The following is a 23,581-nucleotide window of genomic DNA, read 5'->3' as shown; positions in this document are numbered from 1 at the left end:
TCTGTATGCAGATAACATTCTTCAAACCCACCTCGGGTTCTCTTTAAAGGTTGCCAATGAGACATCTCCTAATGGATGTGTAACAGTCAATTGAAGCCAATGCTGGATACAAAGGAATGATCTTTCCTCACTCATCTTGAAGTTCTCCTACGGACATCTCTCCCTGCAGTCTCTCGTCTGCTTCTGCAATCCATCATGAAAACCACCACAGCTAGACTGACCTTATGGCTCCTCCCACCACTCCTAATATGCTGCTCCTCTCTGCAAATCTCTACACTGGCCCCTCCCATCATTCCTCATCTGCTGCTCCTCTCTGCAAATCTCTACACTGGCCCCTCCCATCATTCCTCATCTGCTGCTCCTCTGCAAGTCTCTACACTGGCCCCTCCCATCATTCCTCATCTGCTGCTCCTCTCTGCAAACCGCAACACTGGCCCCTCCCATCATTCCTCATCTGCTGCTCCTCTCTGCAAATCTCTACACTGGCCCCTCCCATCATTCCTCATCTGCTGCTCCTCTCTGCAAATCTCTACACTGGCCACTCCCATCATTCCTCATCTGCTGCTGCTCTCTGCAAATCTCTACACTGGCCACTCCCATCATTCCTCATCTGCTGCTGCTCTCTGCAAATCTCTACACTGGCCCCTCCCATCATTCCTAATCTGCTGCTCCTCTCTGCAAATCTCTACACTGGCCACTCCCATCATTCCTCATCTGCTGCTGCTCTCTGCAAATCTCTACACTGGCCACTCCCATCATTCCTCATCTGCTGCTCCTCTCTGCAAATCTCTACACTGGCCACTCCCATCATTCCTCATCTGCTGCTGCTCTCTGCAAATCTCTACACTGGCCACTCCCATCATTCCTCATCTGCTGCTGCTCTCTGCAAATCTCTACACTGGCCCCTCCCATCATTCCTCATATGCTGCTCCTCTCTGCAAATCTCTACACTGGCCCCTCCCATCCTTCCTCATCTGCTGCTCCTCTCTGCAAATCTCTACACTGGCCCCTCCCATCATTCCTCATCTGCTGCTCCTCTCTGCAAATCTCTACACTGCCCCCCCCCCCCCCATCATTCCTCATCTGCTGCTCCTCTCTGCAAATCTCTACACTGCCCCCCCCCCCCCATCATTCCTCATCTGCTGCTCCTCTCTGCAAATCTCTACACTGGCCCCTCCCATCATTCCTCATCTGCTGCGAGGCTTTGTTCACATCTAAAATTGAAATTGCTGACAGCAGAGATTTTCAATCTTTTTGAGCTCCCCCCCCCCCCCCCCAGCGCTCCACTACGCGCTACAATTTTGTGCAAAGCGCTTTACTAAGCGGTTTTGCAGAGCGATTCCGTGTTGTCACTTCCTGACCTCAGTCAAGCGCTTTTTCAGCGCTTGAAAAAAAAAAAAAAAGGCAGAAAACTCCCTAGATGTGCTCAGCAAATCTCTACTTTGGCTCCTCCCACCACATCTGCTGCTTCTCACTGCAAATCTCTACACTGGCCCCTCCCATCATTCCTCATCTGCTGCTCCTCTACTAATCTGTAAATTAGCTCCTCCCTTCTTGCCTCATCTGCTGCTCCTCTCTGCTAACCTCTAAATTGGCTCCTCCCACCACTCCGCTGCTGCTCCTCTCAGGAAATCTATGCACTGCCTTCCATTTTACCTCAGAATAAAATTGGAAGTGAAATTCCTCTCGTTATAAAAGGTCTGTTAATGGGTGCAGAACCAGTATTGTAGAAAATTTAACAAGAGTTCTCCTTTCCATTTCATTTTGTAGTCCGCTACCAATTTCCAAAAGTAACCGAAGGCTCACATTGCACTTCTTTAAAACCATGGCAACAGCACTCTGGAGTACATACTGATCAGAAGCTCCCACCTTACTACAGGAGTAATTAGCTGCAAAGAGCAGATGCACTTATTACTCCTTTTCAAAGCATGCGTGTAAAAAGGGCACAGCGGTAATTTGGGCGATGGGGATAGCTGCTAGTAGACTATTAGTAAAATGACTGATATTTTACTATCGGGCAATAAGATTGTGGAATATTGGTCATTTTTACCACTATTTTATTTTCACTAATCCTAGCTGTATTCTCACTTGAGCCCTCCTACTAATGCCTAACCCTAACTGCCCCCCCCCCCACATCTGTCAAAAAACCAAAACTCCACGATATCTGCGCCACCTAGAAATGATACATATCGGGCTCCACAGGTGCCCAAATTACTCCCTGGGCACCGCTGTGGTTGCCATTCATATTGCGGTCTATGCGGCAACCATTTTAGCGAAGCTTTGTTTTTAACACCTGGACTAATCCAGTGACTGTCAGCCATCTGGCAGTGTGTGCCACAGGGAATGGTTTGTGTTCATAAAACAGTGAGTCTCAAACTTTCTTCAAGTATCTGTGCGTTATCGGCCCATCAGGCATCAGGATTGCAAGCCTAGAGGACTCCCTCGGCATCAAACCGCAGGGAGGATTTGCCCACCTTTAAATAGGAACTACAACCAAGAATTGAACTTCATCCCAATCAGCAGCCGATACCCCCTTTTACATGAGAAATCTTTACCTTTTCTCAAACGGATCATCAGAGGGCTCTGTATGGCTGATATTGTGGTGAAATCTCTCCCACAGTGTGATGTCAGGACCATGGTTCTGACATCACACTGTGGGAGCCTTGTTGCATTGTGGGAAACAGCAGTTTACGCTGTTTCCAACTTCCAGGAAAGCAAGCAGCATCTCCTTCCACTGACATCACCTGCCAGCAGTAAAAATGTCACCATGTGATGTCAGAATGTAAATCAGGGAGAGGAAAGATTTTACTATGGGTAAACACTGACTAAATCCTTTTGAAGCACTTTATTACATTATTTTCACTAGAGTTCCTCTTTAATTTCAGTTACGACCAGGAAGTAAAACTCCAGGAATCATGTTGTAGGTTGTGTACGGGAATGCCCATTACCTCTGCATTCCTCTTCAGCTCCTCGGTCTCCTCCTCTGTGTACTCCATGTCACACACCTCTTCATTCCCAGAATCCTCGTCTGAGTTCACCCCATCCATCAGCGAGTTGTTAAACTCTGCAACCACCAATCACAATTGCCCGTTACCATTTTAGTATACAGAAAGCAAGAAGAAACTTGTCTTCCATAGAGACAGAAAGAGAACTAGTTGGGTCACCTTGTAAGCTAAGCTCTGTGGCCCTTTTCAGGTCATCGTCCTCCTTCAGCTCCCGCGCCTCCTGCAAGCAGTGAAAGGTCAGTTAAGGACAAATGTAGAGCTCGAGAATGAAGAGGTAGCGTTAGCCGTATACAAGAGGACGGGGCGGTCCTGAAAGTACTCGAACGGGCGGCAGAAATTGAACCTTGACTGCTCAATATCAATTAGATTTCTGCAAAATTCTGCTTAGCAATCAGTAGAATTATTGCCATTAAAGCGGATCTGAGATGAAAACCGAACTAGAAATAGTAACTTGTCTCTATATCTTATCTAAAGTTTAGTTTTTACACAGCAGATCTGGCTGCAAACAGCTTCAACAGTTTATGATTATTTATTCCTGTGATACAATGAGAGCAGCCATGTTCTGCTTGTGATCATTACACACAGGCAAGCTCCTCTGCATCTCCACTCTTCAGCCTGTGAAAACTTCATTCCCCTCTGTCTCTGAAATCTCTGGCTAGTAACACCTCCTCCTCTTCCTGCCCAGACTGAGCTCCCATAAAGGCTTGTTTAGTTTATAGGGAATTAGGGTATTAAAACCATTAAAAAAAAAAAAGTATTTGGCTTGAGAAATGCCCTATAAACTATATGTTAGGAACACAATTATGCAATGAGTAAAAAAGTTTATCTGGGACCCACTTTAAGGTGTCCATAAACAATAAAACATGACGTTCGACTTTGTTTGAAAACGTAAAGCAAAGCTGAAGCAAAAGTAAACTTGTGAGAGATAGGGAATTGCATGCGTAGTACAGCAAAGAAATAGAACATAAGTAGCCAAGGAAAGTGTCCTATTGTTTTCCAGTACAGAAAGTTATAAAACAGAAAAACAGTTTTCTATGCAAAAAAGAGCTTCTCTGAGCTATTTGACCCACTGGGTCCAATACAGTCCTGTTTTCTGAAGCGCTTAAACTGCCAAGAAACAGTGAGAGACAGCTTGAGATAAGGTTTTACTGCAGGAAAGATCATTTCGGCTTTCTTTTATACTTAAAGAGACACTGAAGCGAAAAAAAATATATGATATAATGAATTGGTTGTGTACTATGAATAATTACTAGAAGATTAGCAGCAAAGAAAATATTCTCATTTTTATTTTCAGGTATATAGTGTTTTTTCTAACATTGCATCATTCTATAATATGTGCAGATTACACAACACTCAGCATTCAAAATGAGTCTTTCAAGAGAACCAGAGATGAAGCACCCTCTTGTATTTTACCTTATAAATCAGTGGGAACATGACAGTAAACACCTAATCTGCCCTTTGTTTCATTGTTCTCTGTGTAATCTTAATGTTATCACCTCTGATAAGAATCCCCGACTGAGAAGTCAGGCTGCTCCATCTAGCTTTGCTACAGAAAGATTATAGCTAAGTCTGTCTCCTGTGGTGTTATTTCAAGCCCAAGCCTGCCCCCTTGTGGCTTTGCTATAATGACTCAGCAATAATCATTCCCAGCAAAGCCAGATTCAATTGCTCAGTCTGGGATTCTTGTGACTGCTGATAACAGACACTTTTAGCAGTGAGGGTGAAACAGAGAGCATGGGAAGTGTTTTCTCTAATGTTCTTACTGATATACATGGTGAAATACACAAGGGTGCTTCGTCTCTGGTTCCCTTTCAGAGCAGTCTGTGAAGTAATGACATCTCCTCTGCTAGAGGAAAAGTAAACAGTTCAATTACAGTTGAGATAATAAAAGTCAGATAACAGCCCTCTCCACAACCAAGTTGGTCGGAGAGCTTAATAGCTTTTTTGCATAGAGAACAACTGGAGTTTCTCAACTCTTCCTGCACTAGAAACAATTAGACTGATGTATCTGATCTTAATGTTTTATTTCTTAGCTGTACTACACATACAAATCATAATATAATTTTTTTTTCGCTTCAGTGTCTCTTTAAAAGACAGTGTGTGGTTTAAAACTGCAACTGTGACAGTATGATGCAAGCTGCGCAGTCTGCATTGCCCCGAGTGTGGCTGCGCAGCTCTAGGGCCAACCACGCCGATCCACGCTATAGTGCTGTTGTCATGGTGGCAGGGAAGCATGCGTCGGGTCATCCCCATCTCTGGAAATGCATAACTGGCTACAGTCTGAACGGTAACTTTTAAAGGACAACTGAAGAGAGAGGTATATGGAGGCTGCCATGTTTATTTCCTTTTAATCAATACCAGTTGCCTGGCAGCCCTGTTGATCCTCTGCCTCTAATACTTTTAGCCATAGCCCCTGAACAAGCATGCAGCAGATCAGGTGTTTCTGACTTTAAAGTCAGATCTGACAGGATTAGCTGCATGCTTGTTTCTGGTGTTATTCAGATACTACTGCAAAGAAATAGACCAGCAGGGCTGCCAGGCAACTGGTATTGATTAAAAGGAAATACTGTAAATATGGCAGCCTCTGTATACCTCTTACTTCAGTTCTCCTTTAACATGACATCTCAAAATGGCCTGTGTAGCATTAACCACTTCACCACTGAGGGGTTTTACCCCCTGAGCACCAGAGCAATTTTCACCTTTCAGCGCTCCTTCCATTCATTCGTCTATAACTTTATTATTACTTATCGCAATGAAATGAACTAGATCTTGTTTTTTTCGCCACCAATTAGGCTTTCTTTAGGTGGGACATTATGCCAAGAATTATTTTTTTCTAAATGTGTTTTAATGGGAAAATAGGAAAAATGTGGGGAAAAAAATAATTATTTTTCAGTTTTCGGCCATTATAGTTTTTAAATAATGCATGCTACTGTAATTAAAACCCATGAAACGTATTTGCCCTTTTGTCCCGGTTATAAAACTATTTAAATTATGTCCCTATCACAATGTTTGGCGCCAATATTTTATTTGGAAATAAAGGAGCATTTTTTTCAGTTTTGCGTCCATCCCTAATTACAAGCCCATAGTTTATAAAGTAACAGTGTTATACCCTCTTGACATAAATATTTAAAAAGTTCAGTCCCTAAGGTAACTATTTATGTATTTTTTTTAATTGTAAATTTTTTAATTTTTTTTTAATTACAAAAAAAAAAAAATTGGGGAGTGTGGGAGGTAATGAGTTAATTTTATGTGTAAAAGTCATTTATTTGTATGTGAAAAATGTGTAGGGTGTAGTTTACTATTTGGCCACAAGATGGCCACAGTAACTTTTTGTTTTAATGCGACCTCCAAGCTTCCTTCCGGAAGCTTGGAGGAAGAATAAGGAGGCTGGACACGTGAGTTTTTTCTCACAATGATCGCGCTGCCCATAGGAGAGCAGCTGATCATTGCGGGGCTTAGATCAACGAACGGGAATGGATTTTCCCGTTCATTGATCTCTGGGCGAGCGGGCGGCGGCGTGTTTACTAGCGGCGGGCGGCGTGTTTACGAGCGGGAGCGCGGGCAGCGTCGGGAACGCGGAAAGTACGTGTTTCTCCGTCCCTGGTTTTTAAAGGATGGAAAAAGGGGCGGAGAAATACGTACGCGCGGGGGTAAAGTGGTTAAGGTAAGTCATATTTATTTTTAACAAAAAAAAAAAAAAGTTTAGCTATTCAAACCAAAATTTTTAGTTTACTTTTAGGGCTACAACCACCGTGCAGCTGTCAGAGTTACAGTTTGGGAGATTTCCCCTTAAAGTAAACCTGAGAAAAGACTAATCTGGGGCATCCCCCCTGTTGTCCGTCAGCTCCTCCCAGTCCCAGCTGTTGTGCTGCTATGAAGTGCGTAATCCAGCTGGGTTGCAGGCCACTGCCCTGTTCCGGGCCACATTCATTGTGCTCCTGCGTCCAGAAGCGTTCTTGCGCAGTGTCCGTCTTAATGAACTGCGCATGCGCAATGCTCCTGGCCACAGATGTGCGATCGGGCGGTGGCGTAGCCGCACACAGGCAGTAGTCTGGGACAGAATCGCAGACATCACGGGGCTGACAGCGGCACAACAGAGGGAACCAGGAGGACATTGAGGGAGCAAACACTACAGGGAGCTGGAAGAAGCCGCAAGTAAGTAAAAAAATGTTTCTCCATTCATCTCGGGTACACTTTAAAAGGTAACAAAGCGGTATTGTCACCATAAAAATCAAAATTTCAACAGCAACTGGTCTGAGTGTATTAAGTGATAAAGATGCTAATCCTGCATTAAAACTTTTTCTGTTATGGTTTGTAGTTATTATTATTACATACTTTATGTGCACTGGCCCTAGTGCCAAACAGTGCCAAAGAGTTGAATGCTGGGAGTTCTTTTTATCTATAATATATTCCTCCTCTTCCATTTATTTCCCTGCCTAGCTCCTTATCAGAAAAACCCTCTGATGACTTGGGTTTACAAGCAAGGCTGAGGTGACTCAGTGATTGAATGTGTAAATAAAAAAATAGACAGTGCAATTGTTAGTATACACCTCAGTGGGAGTGTCTGAAGACTCTGGGAGGAGGGCAGCTAATGAATACACAATGAGCAAGAGAAGGGAGGGGGGGAAAACAGAGTCAGGGCCTTTTTCCACTAGCCTGCGATTTGCGATTTGCTTCTGATCGCAAATCGCAAGGTACATTAAACCAATGGAAACTGCAGCAGCAATTTCCATTAGTGCGATCCGATTGCGATGCGATTTTGGTCAAAGCGCAATCGTCGTCCTGCCGCGTTTTGTATGCGATTGAGCTGGACTATAATGAATATAGTAGCTCAAGCACAATCGCAATCGCATGGTGGAAATTGAAACGCGATTGCGATCGCGATCGGAATCGCGATTGCGATCGCGATCGGAATCGCGATTGCGATCGCATTTCATAGTGGAAAAGAGCCCTCAGGGAGGATAGGATGTCAGCATTAGCTTGGCAAGACGCCCACTGCCTAGAATAGGATTTTCTGCTTTTCCTTTATAAAATTCACAGGAATCATTACGTGGATAGCACAATACATCTGTTATTCAAGTAGAAGTAGTATTTACATTAATTGTAGCCATCTCAGAGGTAAACATAGGAGAGAGGGATTCCCTGTTCAAGATGCCTACCAGGGGCGTTCCGGCGGGGTTTCTAGAGCTGCCATTGGGCAGTTCTCTCTCCCTGGCCACGCCCCCTGCCGCACCACCACCTCGCTGCATGCTAGTGAGAGAATTAATCTCTTTCCAGCGTCGTGACCTAGAGGTCACGAAAGTGAAAGTGGGCCAATGCGGCCCACAGGAGCGGCGGTTTAGAGGCTACTTGATCCGCTCAGCCCTCCGGATCAAGTAGCCTAATTTTTATTTTTTTTTTACTTTTATGAGCCCACCTCGGGCTCCCTTTAAGGAAAGAGAATGGGAGTGGTCTTACCTGCTCCTGCAGGGACTGTTGCAGAGCCTGCTGCAGCTCCTGCTCCTCCCGTTCCCTCTCCAGGTCATACTGTGCCCACTCTACCTCCTGAGAGCCCTCTGGTGTCTTATTCTCTTTATTTTCATCAAAGTACTGGGCTGTCCCTGAAACACAACAAAGAAATCGTTTTTTCATTTTCTCCTCTGTGAAGAAACTGCAAAAAGTACAAACACAGACATATAGAAAAGGGTCAACAAACCACAAACAAGTGGGAGCAGAAGAGAAGAATCAATTTTTGTTATTAGTTGAGATTGCGCTTCAACTTCCATTGTGATGTACAAAATTTTTTTTTTAATCACGTTACATGATTGTCATTGGAAAAACGAGATGTGATCTGTGACCTTTTGTAGTTAACCACTTGAGGACTGCAGTGTTAAACCTCCCTAAAGACCAGCCTATATTTTACTTAATTGGCCATTGCAGCTTTAAGGCCAAGCTGCAGGGCCGCACAACACAACACACAAGTGATTTCGCCCCCCCTCCCTCCTTTTCACCCCACCAACAGAGCTCTCTGTTGGTGGGGTCTGATCCTGCTCCCTCCCTCCCCCCGCCAGTCAATCAGCGTGATCAGTATCACTATTCAGCCTATGGAGGGGACATATCGCAGTGCTGTACACAGTAAATAGATGGCGTCTAACAGTCTCCCAAGCGGTGATCGCCACTCAGAGACTTAAGGAGGGGCCGAACTCCGCCCCTCAAGCAGGAGATGAGCGCGCAGCCTGTGCGCGATCTCCTGCAGTAGCCGGCCCCAGGACCTGACGCTAATTGGCGTTAGGCGGCCGTGGCGCTGCCGCCGCGTTCACGCCCATTGGCGTGATGCGGTCGTTAGTTGAAGGACAATTATCAATGCAGATTTTTTTCCCCCTGATTTAAATGATACCCCAGGTGACATGAAATGATGAGATAGACATGTGTATGTACAGTGCCTAGTACACAAATAACTATGCTGTGTTTCTTTTTTTCCTTTCTCTGCCCGAAAGAGTTAAATATCAGGTATGTAAGTGGCTGACTCAGTCCTGACTCAGACAGGAAGTGGCTACAGTGTGATCCTCACTGATAAGAAATTACAACTATAAAACACTTTCCTAGCAGAAAATGTCTTCTGAGAGCAAGAAAGATAAAAAGGGTCAATAGTTCATAGAATGTTTAGCTATGGCATACTTCAATGAATGTGTCATTGCGCAAAAACAATAGAACAGTACACACTTAAAAAGTAGATTTAAATATAAAACTGTGGAATATCTTTTAAAAAATAATTTTCAGAAAGATAGACACAATTGTTTATGTCATTTGTTTATTTTCACCTCGGGTGGCCTTTAATACCTGAACTATAAATACTGGCAAAATAATAAAGTGTTAAAAAAAAAAAAAGTTCCCTTCACTAGCAAAGTCAATCGTTTCCCTGTCAGGCTGCTAAATACAGCAAATACAATAATAGGAGATAAGGCCGTGCCCATACAAGGGGATAAGAAGGTAAACACGGGAGGTAATGACTAGGGATGATCAATGAGATGCAAAGAATTCCAAAATTATGCTAATTTGTATGCAAATGTATGCAGTTTGAAAATGGACCAATGAGTTAAACCCAGGTTTAAATTGATTGGTTAATTTTCAAGCTGCATATATTTGCATAAGAATTTGCATACATTTGCATCAGCTCGGAATAATTTGCATATCTGTGATCATCCCTAGTAATGACTCAACTCGAAACAGGCAAAGGAACAATTTCCACTTTTTGTATTACTGACCATAAAATCTCACAAGTACAATAAAATCCTAAAATCTACCTGAGACGGAAAAAATATACCTACTTGGGGCTTCCTCCAGGCTGATCACTTCCTCGCTGTTCTCTGCATTTCGGCCCTGAAAGTCCTTCAGTCGGCGCATGTGCAATCCAGCCACATGCGCTCCCCAGGCCCCCGGTGGTGTTTTATGCTCCAGAACAGAGGACTTTCAGGCCCAAATTGCGGACAATCCAGCTGGCAGCAGGTGACAGCGAAGGATCGATCAGCTGGAGAAAGCCCCATGTATATATATATTTTTTTTAAACGTGCGGAATCCGGGGGCGGTGTTTTGCAGGCGATCCGCTTCATCAGGCTACCAGCAGCGATTGCCGCTAGAAGACTTATTGAACAGCGCTGCGATCTACAGCAGCGCTGTACTGGGGACAACCGTGTCACTCGGCTGTCCCCTGTAGCGGCCCAGAGAGAGATTGCTCTCATAGGCTGATGCCTATGAGAGAAGATCGCGGGGATTGGCTGGCTGACGGAAGGGTAAAAAAAAAGTAAATGTTATTCAAAAAATAAAAAAAAGCAGCGATCACACAGCCCACCAACACAAAGCTCTGTTAGTGGGCAGAAAAGGGGTGGGTTCACTTGTGTGCAAAGTTGTACGGCCCTGCAGCAAGCTGTAGAGCACTAAATTGTAAAAAAATAGCCTGGTCACTAAGGAAAGGGGGGTTAAACCTATGGTCCTGAAGTGGTTAAAGGACAACTGAAGAGGGACAGGGAGCCTGTCATATTTATTTCCATTTTAAGCAATACCATTTACCTGGCTGTCTTTCTGATTCTTTGCCTCTCTTACTTTTAGCCATAGCCCCTGAACAAGCATGCAGCAGATCAGGTGTTTCTGACATTATTGTCAGATCTGACAAGATTAGCTGCATGCTTGTTTCTGCTGTTAGTCACTACTGCAGTCAAATAGATCAGCAGGACAGCCAGGCAACTGGGATTGTTTAAAAGGAAATAAATATGGCAGCCTCCATATCGCTCTCACTTCAGTTGTCTTTTAACAAAAATACAGACGACTAACAGTAAAAGCCACGCAGTGCAGGCAGCTCTTTGGACGCACCAGATTCTTTTACAGGCTTTGATTTCTCCTCTTCGGGCCCTTCGGTGGTGGTCGTGGTGTCCTGCATGTCTTCATCTCCCCCAAACCCGGTGTCTGGACTGCTGGCAAACTTCTCCTCCTCCTCGATGGGAACCGGACAATCCTTTTTGCTTATTTCCAAAACAGCGGCTATTAAGTCATCATCGTTCAGGTCATCGAAGCTTACGTCTGCCGGATCTGGACACTTTGAACCTTCAAATTTGGATTTCTTACATATGGAGAGAAGAGGAAAGAAACAAAAATATAAATGAAACCTTTATGTCCCATTACCCACTAGGTGCACAGACAATACAAAGACATACAAAGCCACTTACAAAAATTCTCCCGATATGGAAGTCTCCAGACTCAGGGAGGGAATTAGGTTGAGCCTATCAAAGCCTCTCGCTGCTACTTAAAGCGGAATATAACCCTGCATTTCAATTTTGCTCTAAAGCATTATTTACAGTATATTATATGCAACCTGCATTTTTTTTTTTTTTTACTAGACCAGCATTGGAAGGGTTACACAGGGCTTTAAAGTTCCTGGAGATTTCTGCAGACTCATTGGAAGCTGACATAGATACATTTTGTTTACATAAATGTATCTAAGTGTTGAATATGACGCATCTCTCTGACTGAGAAGAGCTTGGAGGACAGCCAAAGAGTGTGTAACATTTATCAATAGATACATGTAACTAAATAGAATGTATCTATCTGAACTTCTGCATATCTCTCGGAACTTTAAACCTCTGTGTTTAACCCTTCCAATGCTGGTCTAGTAAAAAAAATATGCTTTTTGCATATAATATGCTGTAAATAATATTTTAGAGCAAAGTTGAAATGCAGGGTTATATTCCGCTTTAACTGGCTGCAAGGTAACTTATCAGCTGCTGCTAGCTGTAATGGGCTCTTTTTTGCTGACCCAGTGGAAATAGCATGCTAAATTTTGTGGTCACTCGTAATAATTAATATACAGTAGCAATACCACACAGCGCCATGGGAGGGCACTTCCTCATTTCCCAGACACACCGTGTTTCCCCCGAAAATATGACACGGTCTTATATTATTTTTTTTTCATTCAAAAGATGCGCTAGGTCTTATATATTTCCCTCTTGCGCATAGCCAGATTCCACATCCCCCCCACCCCCCATTCCCCCACCTCCAGCCGACCCCTCCTACAGAAAAGTCGCATCCCATTTCTCTACTGCCTGCCGACATACTGGTAATTCAAACTGCAGATCAGCGGTAAACTGCCGATTCCCCCACCGCTGCTTCTGGCCCTGTTCTCCACTGCCTGCCGTCATAATGCAAACCACAGATCAGCGGTAAAGGCAGCTAGAATTTCACTGCAACAGCGCTTCCGTATGCAGGAAGTAAACAGAAATGTCACTTGAATTATGCTGGTGGGCAGTGGAGAACGGGGCCAGAAGCGGTGGTGGGGGAATCAGCAGCTTACCGCGCTGATCTGTGGTTGAGGTATGTCGGCGGGCAGTGGAGAAAGGGGATGCGACTTTCTGAAGAAGATGGAAGGGGTCGGCAGGAGGTAGAGTGGTCACTGGAGAAGGGGGGGGGGGGGCAGACAGATGGGAGTTCCACAGCCTCTAGGGCTTATTTTAAGGGTAGGGGTTATATTTTGAGCATGCTCTAAATAAATACTAGGCCTTACTTTAAGGGGATGTCCTACTTTCGGGGAAATACCGTAATACAAGCAGTCCTCCAGCCAGGTGATATTTTCTATTTGCTGCTAAAGACTCCTTGTGCCCTCCCCTTCCTGCCTCATCAAGCTGCTTCTATTTGACAGCAGTCTCAACCATCTCTTGACATTGGAGATGGAGCATGAGATGATAATCATTCCGCAATAAAAGAAAATTTAAAGGACAAGTAAAGCGAGAGAAAAATGGAGGCTGCCATATTTGTATTCTCTTTTAAAGGAAACCTAAAGTCGAAGAAAAAAAATCCAGATCAACCTACCGGGAGTTTATATCGGCCCCCAAGCAGCCGCCCTGTGCCCACGCCGTGACATACCGATCCTCCGGTCCCCCGCTGCGACCCAGTTTAGTTCGACTATTCAGCCTTAGGCCACTGTGTGCATCCTCTATCATGCTCCCATCGCCAGGAGTGTCCTGTGCAGTACGAGTACAATACTGTGCATGCACAGGATGCTCCCGGCAGAAGGAGTGCCGAAACTACTTTCTTTTAAACAAGACATCACACTCAGTGCTACTACCCCCTAAAAAGTGGACGACGCACGCCTGATAGGTAGCCAGTAATCACCTGCTCCTCTGCCTGCTGCTCCCGCAGGCCGCTGCTCAGTCTCTGGGTATTGGCCACGCTCCTCTTCAGCTGCTCCTCCTCACTCTCGGAGTCTATGATAATAGGAAGGTTGCTTGCAGATTTTAAGGCCTGTTTTCTAGAAGGGAGAGATCTAACATTGTAAAATTCTGTAAATCTTTTAAAATCCAAAACAGAATTTGCCAATTTAAGACTTGCAATATTAGGAGTTCAAATTTGACAGTAGCACAACCATCCTGTGTGATGTAATTGAAAATGCTTTCCAATGGGAGAATAAGGAGGTAGTCTTTCCAAATGTAACAAAAATGCACAAGAGATACGTTTGGAGGAGACTCTGAAGGTCTAAAACTAAACTATTAATAACCATAGGTTGTTACCAAACCTCTCTTGTGATAATGACATAGTAATGGATTGTGGTAATAGTAGCAATGGATCCCTTCCCCGCTAATTTCACTGGGGGTTAACCTTACTTCACACTGCAAGACAGATACAGCTACACCACCCAACTGGAAAACCTTACATGTTTCAGCCCCCTAAAATTGAGGGCTTTGTCAGGGGTACATTTAGTCTTCGTGCTGAACTGTAAACGTCTATCTATACATACAACATTACATCATATCACAACAAAATGACAGCCTTTCGGTTCTTCAAGGCAACCGGGTTGCTCCCCCTACAAAGCCCCCAATTTTAGGGGGTTGAAACATGTAGTGTTTTATTCAAGGCTGCCAGGTAACTGGGATTGCTTAAAAGTAAATAAATAAACAAACATGGTAGCCTGCCATCTTCACTGCCTTATAAACGATGCCAGTTGCCTGAATTCTGTGCTGATGCTCCGCCTCTCTAAGTCACTGGCCCAGTCTGATCAGATGCTGCAACGCGGTGTGACTCCACTGGCTGCATGCTTGTTGTAGGTGTGACTCCACTGGCTGCATGCTGGTTGTAGGTGTGACTCCACTGGCTGCATGCTGGTTGTAGGTGTGACTCCACTGGCTGCATGCTGGTTGTAGGTGTGACTCCACTGGCTGCATGCTTGTTGTAGGTGTGACTCCACTGGCTGCATGCTGGTTGTAGGTGTGACTCCACTGGCTGCATGCTGGTTGTAGGTGTGACTCCACTGGCTGCATGCTCGTTGTCGGTGTGACGGCTGCATGCTGGTTGTAGGTGTGACTCCACTGGCTGCATGCTGGTTGTCGGTGTGACTCCACTGGCTGCATGCTGGTTGTCGGTGTGACTCCACTGGCTGCATGCTGGTTGTCGGTGTGACTCCACTGGCTGCATGCTGGTTGTCGGTGTGACTCCACTGGCTGCATGCTGGTTGTCGGTGTGACTCCACTGGCTGCATGCTGGTTGTCGGTGTGACTCCACTGGCTGCATGCTGGTTGTCGGTGTGACTCCACTGGCTGCATGCTGGTTGTCGGTGTGACTCCACTGGCTGCATGCTGGTTGTCGGTGTGACTCCACTGGCTGCATGCTGGTTGTCGGTGTGACTCCACTGGCTGCATGCTGGTTGTCGGTGTGACTCCACTGGCTGCATGCTGGTTGTCGGTGTGACTCCACTGGCTGCATGCTGGTTGTCGGTGTGACTCCACTGGCTGCATGCTGGTTGTCGGTGTGACTCCACTGGCTGCATGCTGGTTGTCGGTGTGACTCCACTGGCTGCATGCTGGTTGTAGGTGTGACTCCACTGGCTGCATGCTGGTTGTAGGTGTGACTCCACTGGCTGCATGCTGGTTGTAGGTGTGACTCCACTGGCTGCATGCTGGTTGTAGGTGTGACTCCACTGGCTGCATGCTGGTTGTAGGTGTGACTCCACTGGCTGCATGCTGGTTGTCGGTGTGACTCCACTGGCTGCATGCTGGTTGTCGGTGTGACTCCACTGGCTGCATGCTGGTTGTCGGTGTGACTCCACTGGCTGCATGCTGGTTGTCGGTGTGACTCCACTGGCTGCATGCTGGTTGTCGGTGTGACTCCACTGGCTGCATGCTGGTTGTCGGTGTGACTCCACTGGCTGCATGCTGGTTGTCGGTGTGACTCCACTGGCTGCATGCTGGTTGTCGGTGTGACTCCACTGGCTGCATGCTGGTTGTCGGTGTGACGGCTGCATGCTGGTTGTCGGTGTGACTCCACTGGCTGCATGCTGGTTGTCGGTGCGACTCCACTGGCTGCATGCTGGTTGTCGGTGCGACTCCACTGGCTGCATGCTGGTTGTCGGTGCGACTCCACTGGCTGCATGCTGGTTGTCGGTGCGACTCCACTGGCTGCATGCTGGTTGTCGGTGTGACTCCACTGGCTGCATGCTGGTTGTCGGTGTGACTCCACTGGCTGCATGCTGGTTGTCGGTGCGACTCCACTGGCTGCATGCTGGTTGTCGGTGCGACTCCACTGGCTGCATGCTGGTTGTCGGTGCGACTCCACTGGCTGCATGCTGGTTGTCGGTGCGACTCCACTGGCTGCATGCTGGTTGTCGGTGTGACTCCACTGGCTGCATGCTGGTTGTCGGTGTGACTCCACTGGCTGCATGCTGGTTGTCGGTGTGACTCCACTGGCTGCATGCTGGTTGTCGGTGTGACTCCACTGGCTGCATGCTGGTTGTCGGTGTGACTCCACTGGCTGCATGCTGGTTGTCGGTGTGACTCCACTGGCTGCATGCTGGTTGTCGGTGTGACTCCACTGGCTGCATGCTGGTTGTCGGTGTGACTCCACTGGCTGCATGCTGGTTGTCGGTGTGACTCCACTGGCTGCATGCTGGTTGTCGGTGTGACTCCACTGGCTGCATGCTGGTTGTCGGTGTGACTCCACTGGCTGCATGCTGGTTGTAGGTGTGACTCCACTGGCTGCATGCTGGTTGTAGGTGTGACTCCACTGGCTGCATGCTGGTTGTAGGTGTGACTCCACTGGCTGCATGCTGGTTGTAGGTGTGACTCCACTGGCTGCATGCTGGTTGTAGGTGTGACTCCACTGGCTGCATGCTGGTTGTAGGTGTGACTCCACTGGCTGCATGCTGGTTGTAGGTGTGACTCCACTGGCTGCATGCTGGTTGTCGGTGCGACTCCACTGGCTGCATGCTGGTTGTCGGTGCGACTCCACTGGCTGCATGCTGGTTGTCGGTGTGACTCCACTGGCTGCATGCTGGTTGTCGGTGTGACTCCACTGGCTGCATGCTGGTTGTCGGTGTGACTCCACTGGCTGCATGCTGGTTGTCGGTGTGACTCCACTGGCTGCATGCTGGTTGTCGGTGTGACTCCACTGGCTGCATGCTGGTTGTCGGTGTGACTCCACTGGCTGCATGCTGGTTGTCGGTGTGACTCCACTGGCTGCATGCTGGTTGTCGGTGTGACTCCACTGGCTGCATGCTGGTTGTCGGTGTGACTCCACTGGCTGCATGCTGGTTGTCGGTGTGACTCCACCGGCTGCATGCTGGTTGTCGGTGTGACTCCACTGGCTGCATGCTGGTTGTCGGTGTGACTCCACTGGCTGCATGCTGGTTGTCGGTGTGACTCCACCGGCTGCATGCTGGTTGTCGGTGTGACTCCACCGGCTGCATGCTGGTTGTCGGTGTGACTCCACCGGCTGCATGCTGGTTGTCGGTGTGACTCCACTGGCTGCATGCTGGTTGTCGGTGTGACTCCACTGGCTGCATGCTGGTTGTCGGTGTGACTCCACCGGCTGCATGCTGGTTGTCGGTGTGACTCCACTGGCTGCATGCTGGTTGTCGGTGTGACTCCACCGGCTGCATGCTGGTTGTCGGTGTGACTCCACCGGCTGCATGCTGGTTGTCGGTGTGACTCCACTGGCTGCATGCTGGTTGTCGGTGTGACTCCACTGGCTGCATGCTGGTTGTCGGTGTGACTCCACCGGCTGCATGCTGGTTGTCGGTGTGACTCCACTGGCTGCATGCTGGTTGTCGGTGTGACTCCACCGGCTGCATGCTGGTTGTCGGTGTGACTCCACCGGCTGCATGCTGGTTGTCGGTGTGACTCCACCGGCTGCATGCTGGTTGTCGGTGTGACTCCACTGGCTGCATGCTGGTTGTCGGTGTGACTCCACTGGCTGCATGCTGGTTGTCGGTGTGACTCCACTGGCTGCATGCTGGTTGTCGGTGTGACTCCACTGGCTGCATGCTGGTTGTCGGTGTGACTCCACTGGCTGCATGCTGGTTGTCGGTGTGACTCCACTGGCTGCATGCTGGTTGTCGGTGTGACGGCTGCATGCTGGTTGTCGGTGTGACTCCACCGGCTGCATGCTGGTTGTCGGTGTGACTCCACTGGCTGCATGCTGGTTGTCGGTGTGACTCCACTGGCTGCATGCTGGTTGTCGGTGTGACTCCACCGGCTGCATGCTGGTTGTCGGTGTGACTCCACTGGCTGCATGCTGGTTGTCGGTGTGACTCCACCGGCTGCATGCTGGTTGTCGGTGTGACTCCACCGGCTGCATGCTGGTTGTCGGTGTGACTCCACTGGCTGCATGCTGGTTGTCGGTGTGACTCCACTGGCTGCATGCTGGTTGTCGGTGTGACTCCACCGGCTGCATGCTGGTTGTCGGTGTGACTCCACCGGCTGCATGCTGGTTGTCGGTGTGACTCCACCGGCTGCATGCTGGTTGTCGGTGTGACTCCACCGGCTGCATGCTGGTTGTCGGTGTGACTCCACCGGCTGCATGCTGGTTGTCGGTGTGACTCCACCGGCTGCATGCTGGTTGTCGGTGTGACTCCACTGGCTGCATGCTGGTTGTCGGTGTGACTCCACTGGCTGCATGCTGGTTGTCGGTGTGACTCCACTGGCTGCATGCTGGTTGTAGGTGTGACTCCACTGGCTGCATGCTGGTTGTAGGTGTGACTCCACTGGCTGCATGCTGGTTGTAGGTGTGACTCCACTGGCTGCATGCTGGTTGTCGGTGTGACTCCACCGCCGTTTGTCACATGGCAACAGACTGATGTCACTTTAGGGGACAATTGCAGCGCTGGATCCAGGGGAGGGGAGTTATTTGCATGGATGCCGCATATCCATCTAGTGGTAGGATTTTTTCCCCCCTTCCTTTAGGGTCTAAAAACGTGTGAAATTGCATTGCTTTTAATCCCTAAAATTCTGAAGTAATACCGCTAGGGAAGTTAAAGCGAATCAGAGATGAAAAACTAACTATAACAAGTAACTTGTCTATATATCTTATCTAAAGTTTAGATAGTTTACACAGCATATCTAGCTGCAAACAGCTTCAATAGTTTATAATTATTTATTCCTGTGATACGAGGGCAGCTGTTCGTCACAGGTTGAGGGCTGGAGATGCTATCAGCTTGCCTGTGTGTAATGTGACAAATTCATTCCCCACTCCTCCTCCCACTGAAATCTATGACTAGTAACCTCCTCCTACTCCTCCTCCTGCCCAGACTGAGCTCCCATACACCCTTGCTACTAAGGCTCAGAGTGCAAAGCTGTGGGCGAGGCTTGTTTAGTTTATAGGGAATTCCAGTATTAAAACAAAACAAAAAAAGTATTTGGCTTGAGGAATGCCCTATAAACAATAGGAAAGGAACACAATTATGCAATGAGTAAAAGTTTATCTCGGATCCACTTTAAGGATCCATACAACATTTAACCTGTAAAGTCGGTTCTGTAGAGGAGATTGGCAAGATTATCAGTCACATACCGTTGAGCATTGTTAGTAGTTGTGCAGGAATTCACCATCTGGGAGGCTTTCAATGGACGGGAGATCCTAGATAAAATGAAAAACAAAAGCAGATAATATAACCCACACAAAGCATGTGAAATATAAAAAGCAAGGAGAGGGCCATACACTGGTCGATTTCAGACATCGGTCAATTCTATAGGATCGATCAGAAATCGATTATTTCAAATCAGCCAATCGATCAACTTGCAATCAATTTCGATGGATTTGCTCTGACAGGATGGAAAATCTAGGTCGATCTGCTGCTGGCAGCAGATTGATGGCCCATAGAGTTGCATTGGATCTAATGGTGCAATAATAGATTTAGATCAATTTTCAATAGATCTCCAATAGCTTTCAGTCTGAAATCTATTGGAAAACTGTTCCTAGTGTGTAGCACACATCAGATAGATTCCCGTCAGATTCGACTTTACATGCATCTGACAGAAATCGATCTAATAGTCAAATCTGTAAGTTTATGGCCACCTTTAGGCCTCTTTCAGATGGGTAGCAAACAGGCGGTGAATTTACTGCCTGACAGCTGCTCTCCTGTACTGGCTGGCCGCCTGTTAGTGCTCAGTACCAGAGCTGGAAAGGTGTGTCCCCCCCATGGCGTCACAAGAAAACCTCTGCCAATAGGTAATGCTACTGCGTGTCAGCGTTTAGTGCACGTGGTGTTACAACCACTGCAAATTGGCTGCATTTAAATTGCAACCGAGCAGGTGGTGGCAGATGGGACATTGAACTGCTCGGCAAGTGCGCAGTTCAGCCACCCAACTGAAAGAGGCCTTACTTTAGTCCCAGAGCATCCTAATAAGGAAGAGAGACATCTCTCAGGAAAGCCCGCTTGGCCCCACCCATGTATCATTCTAACTGGCTCCCCAGTGTGATGGATGGCTTCAATGAGAAATCACAATGCTCAGCAAGTTGGCGTTAACCATTTCAGCCCACTGGCTGTTTGCACCTTATGGACAAGAGGAATTTTCACATTTAAAGAGACACTGAAGCAAAAAAAATAAAAAAAATTATGATGTAATAATTTGTATGTGTAGTACAGCTAAGAAACAAAACATTAGGAGCAGAGACACAAGTCTAATATTGTTTCCAGTACAGGGAGAGTTAAGAAACTTCAGTTATCTATGCAAAAGAGCCATTGAGCTACACCACTTTCAAAGTCGCAAAGAGCTCTGACTTCTGAAGCTTGTTATCTTAACTGACAGTCATTGTATTTTCTTTTTTCTCTCCAGGGGACAGATCAATAGCTCACTGGCCTGCTCTGTAAAATCATTTAGAATGGTGAGTAGTGTGTAAACTGCAAATATTAGAGAATGATGCATTGTTATAAAAAATAAAAAAAACTAATAGAAAATAAAAAGGAGAATATTTTCTTTGCTACTAATGTTCTAGTAATTATCTGTACTACACATACAATTCATTATATACATTCATTATATATTTTTTCGCTTCAGTGTCTCCAAGTGCTTCTCCCTTTCATTCCCCAATACCTTTATCACTACCTATCACAACAAAATTATCTATACCTTGTTTTTTCTGCCACCATTAGACTTTCTTTAGGTGGTATATTATGCTAAGAATTATTTTATTCTAAATGCATTTTAATGGGAATAAAAAGAAAAAAATAATCATTTCTCAGTTTCATCCCTGCGGCTGTGACACCCACGTCCGTGTGGCTAAGATAGTTAAGTTTCACTCCCCCAAAGAAAGTTGTTTTTACATAACAGAACACCTCAGGATTTAAGAAATCAGAGCACATTTTATTATGAAACTGAAGGTTATTGAAAATGATCTTTTCAGATCAGCTGCAATAACTTATGGTATGAACACTGTATACCTCCCCACCTCTTGTCTCGGCCCCTATCCTATCCCCCCCTCCCCCCCCCCCCCCCCCCAATCATTTAGCCTGTAAGCTGGCAGGCCTCGTTCACCCTTTTGTGTCTTCTAATTTACTAAATATTTTGTTCATTGTGTCACATTTGTCACTACTAATGTCCTACCACTTATTTGTTGTATTTACCAATGTCTATATTTCGTGTGTAGCACTGTCTGTATTCTGTACTGTTCCTACTTTGTACAGCGACGCAGTCTTTGTCTTGGTGAAATGTCAGGTCTACAGGGCAGTTTCTAGATTTTTTTTGCTGCCTGAGGCAAACTTGTGAGGAGGCACCCCCCCCCCCCCTCCCAATTTGGAATGATCGCACAGCACCAGACAATTTACTCTGCTTCATTTATTGTTCTCACGTGACATGCTGCAGGTCAACTCAATAGTACGCTGGCTGGCTTGCGAGTCTGTGACAAGCAAACTCCTCACCCTCAGCCACTCCATTCCTCCTCTGTCAGGACAGCAGTGCCACCTCCTCCCTTCTGCTGTGCAAGTCAAATGAAACACTGCTGCTCTCCTGCCTCCCCCCTCCTCACTCACTGTCACACTCCTCACACAGCACAACAAGCTGCTTTTCCCAATGATGACCTCTTCACCTCGCTCTCCTCTCGCTTATTCTCCTACTCTGACTGCATGCTGTAGCTGTAAACACACAGTACAAACACGCTGCCCCTGTAATCTCAGCCGCCTGATGCAAATGTTTCACCTTGCTTCATGAGAGAACCAGCCCTGCAGATCTGCTGTGAACACTGATGCAGCTCAGCGGACACAAACTATAAAAAAGCCAGTGCGGTCAGATACACACAGGAAGTTGAAGAAGAGACTCACATGACAATGGGCGGGCTGTAGGCCAGAGATAGCGGAGGCCGGGTGTTCTCTGTGCAGTGGGACATCAGGGTCAGGTACCGCGGGATGATCACTTGCTGCCCCACTTTGTTGTTGAGCAAGAGGGCGACGTTAAAACTGTACCGCTTCAGGTGAAGAATGAGGACCCTGCACAACACGAAACACATCAACAGGAATTACAGCAGGAAATGCGGAGCATCTCTAATGATCACCACTACAGAAACAAGCGCGGTAACAGGAAAAATCCCCAGCCAGTCAGGAGGTTCCACTTACCAACATCCACTTAAAAGGAAACCGGAGAAGGATATAGAGGCTGACACATTTCCTTTAAAACAATGCACATTGCCTGGCTGTCCTGCTGATCCTCTGCCTCTAATATTTAAAGCCTTAGACCTTGAACAAGCATGCAGACCAGATGTTTTTGACCGACAGTTGACTAGATTAGCCACATGCTTGTTTAACCACTTGCCGACCGCGCACTCATACCGCGCGTCGGCAAAGTGGCAGCTGCAGGACCAGCGACGCAGTACTGCGTCGCCGGCTGCAGGTTAATTAACCAGGAAGCAGCCGCTCGCGCGAGCGTCTGCTTCCTGTCAATTCACGGCGGGGGGCTCCGTGAATAGCCTGCGGGCCGCCGATGGCGGCTCGCAGGCTAAATGTAAACACAAGCGGAAATAATCCGCTTTGTTTACATTGTACGGCGCCGCAGTAAGGCAGATCGGCGATCCCTGGCCAATCAGCGGCCGGGGATCGCCGCCATGTGACAGGGGACAGCCTGTCACTGGCTGCACAGGACGGATAGCGTCCTGTGCAGCGCGGATCACCGGGGGGGGGGGGAGAACAGGTAGGAGAGGGAGGGGAGGAATTCCGCAGCGGAGGGGGGGCTTTGAGGTGCCCCCCCCCCCCGCAACACCCTGGCAGGGCAGGAGCGATCAGACCCCCCCCAGCACATCATCCCCCTAGTGGGGAAAAAAGGGCGATCTGGTCGCTCTGCCTGCACCCTGATCTGTGCTGGGGGCTGCACAGCCCACCCAGCACAGATCAGCTAAAACAGCGCTGGTCCTTAAGGGGGGGTAAAGGGTGGGTCCTCAAGTGGTTAAGGTGTGTGATTTAGATAGTACTGAGGCCAGTAAGATTAGCATGACTGCCAAGCAACTGGTATTGATTAAAAGGAAACAAATCTTGCAGCCTCCATATCAATTTCAGCTCAGGAGCTTTAATGAAAACCTGTATTGAGAAAAACCATCCCCTGGGGGGCCTACGGATCCTATTGAGGCTTCCCCCGTCGTCCTCGGTCCCATGGCAGCGGAGATAAAGCTCCCCGAACAGCGGGGATGTAAATATTTACCTTCCCGGCTCCAGCGCAGGCGCAGTATCGGCTCTCCGCCTCTGAGATAGGCGGAAATAGCCGATCGCTGTTGGGCCGCTCTACTGCGCAGGCGCAAGTCTCCTGCACCTGCACAGTAGAGAGGCCCCTATGCTCCTGGGTCGCTGCTTAGCTTCCGATTGGAGG

General features: G+C 47.3%; 1 protein-coding gene across 2 annotated transcripts in view; it reads right to left on the bottom strand.

Moving 5' to 3' along the window:
* USP37 (ubiquitin specific peptidase 37) overlaps window positions 1-23,581 on the bottom strand; it is an 87,436-nt gene that overhangs the window by 14,963 nt on the left and 48,892 nt on the right. For both annotated transcript variants that reach the window (XM_068246049.1, XM_068246050.1), the window contains 7 exons: window positions 22,051-22,215; window positions 19,305-19,370; window positions 13,644-13,779; window positions 11,352-11,598; window positions 8,463-8,605; window positions 3,165-3,225; window positions 2,949-3,064 (listed from right to left, as the gene is read on the bottom strand). In XM_068246049.1, coding sequence (XP_068102150.1) covers window positions 2,949-3,064; window positions 3,165-3,225; window positions 8,463-8,605; window positions 11,352-11,598; window positions 13,644-13,779; window positions 19,305-19,370; window positions 22,051-22,215 — 934 coding nt within the window. The remainder of the gene's footprint in view (window positions 1-2,948; window positions 3,065-3,164; window positions 3,226-8,462; window positions 8,606-11,351; window positions 11,599-13,643; window positions 13,780-19,304; window positions 19,371-22,050; window positions 22,216-23,581) is intronic.

This window comes from Hyperolius riggenbachi, chromosome 7, assembly GCF_040937935.1.
Source record: "Hyperolius riggenbachi isolate aHypRig1 chromosome 7, aHypRig1.pri, whole genome shotgun sequence".
NCBI lineage: Eukaryota > Metazoa > Chordata > Amphibia > Anura > Hyperoliidae > Hyperolius > Hyperolius riggenbachi.
The sequence above is the reverse complement of the archived record's forward strand: the minus strand, read 5'-3'. Positions and strand labels throughout refer to the sequence as shown.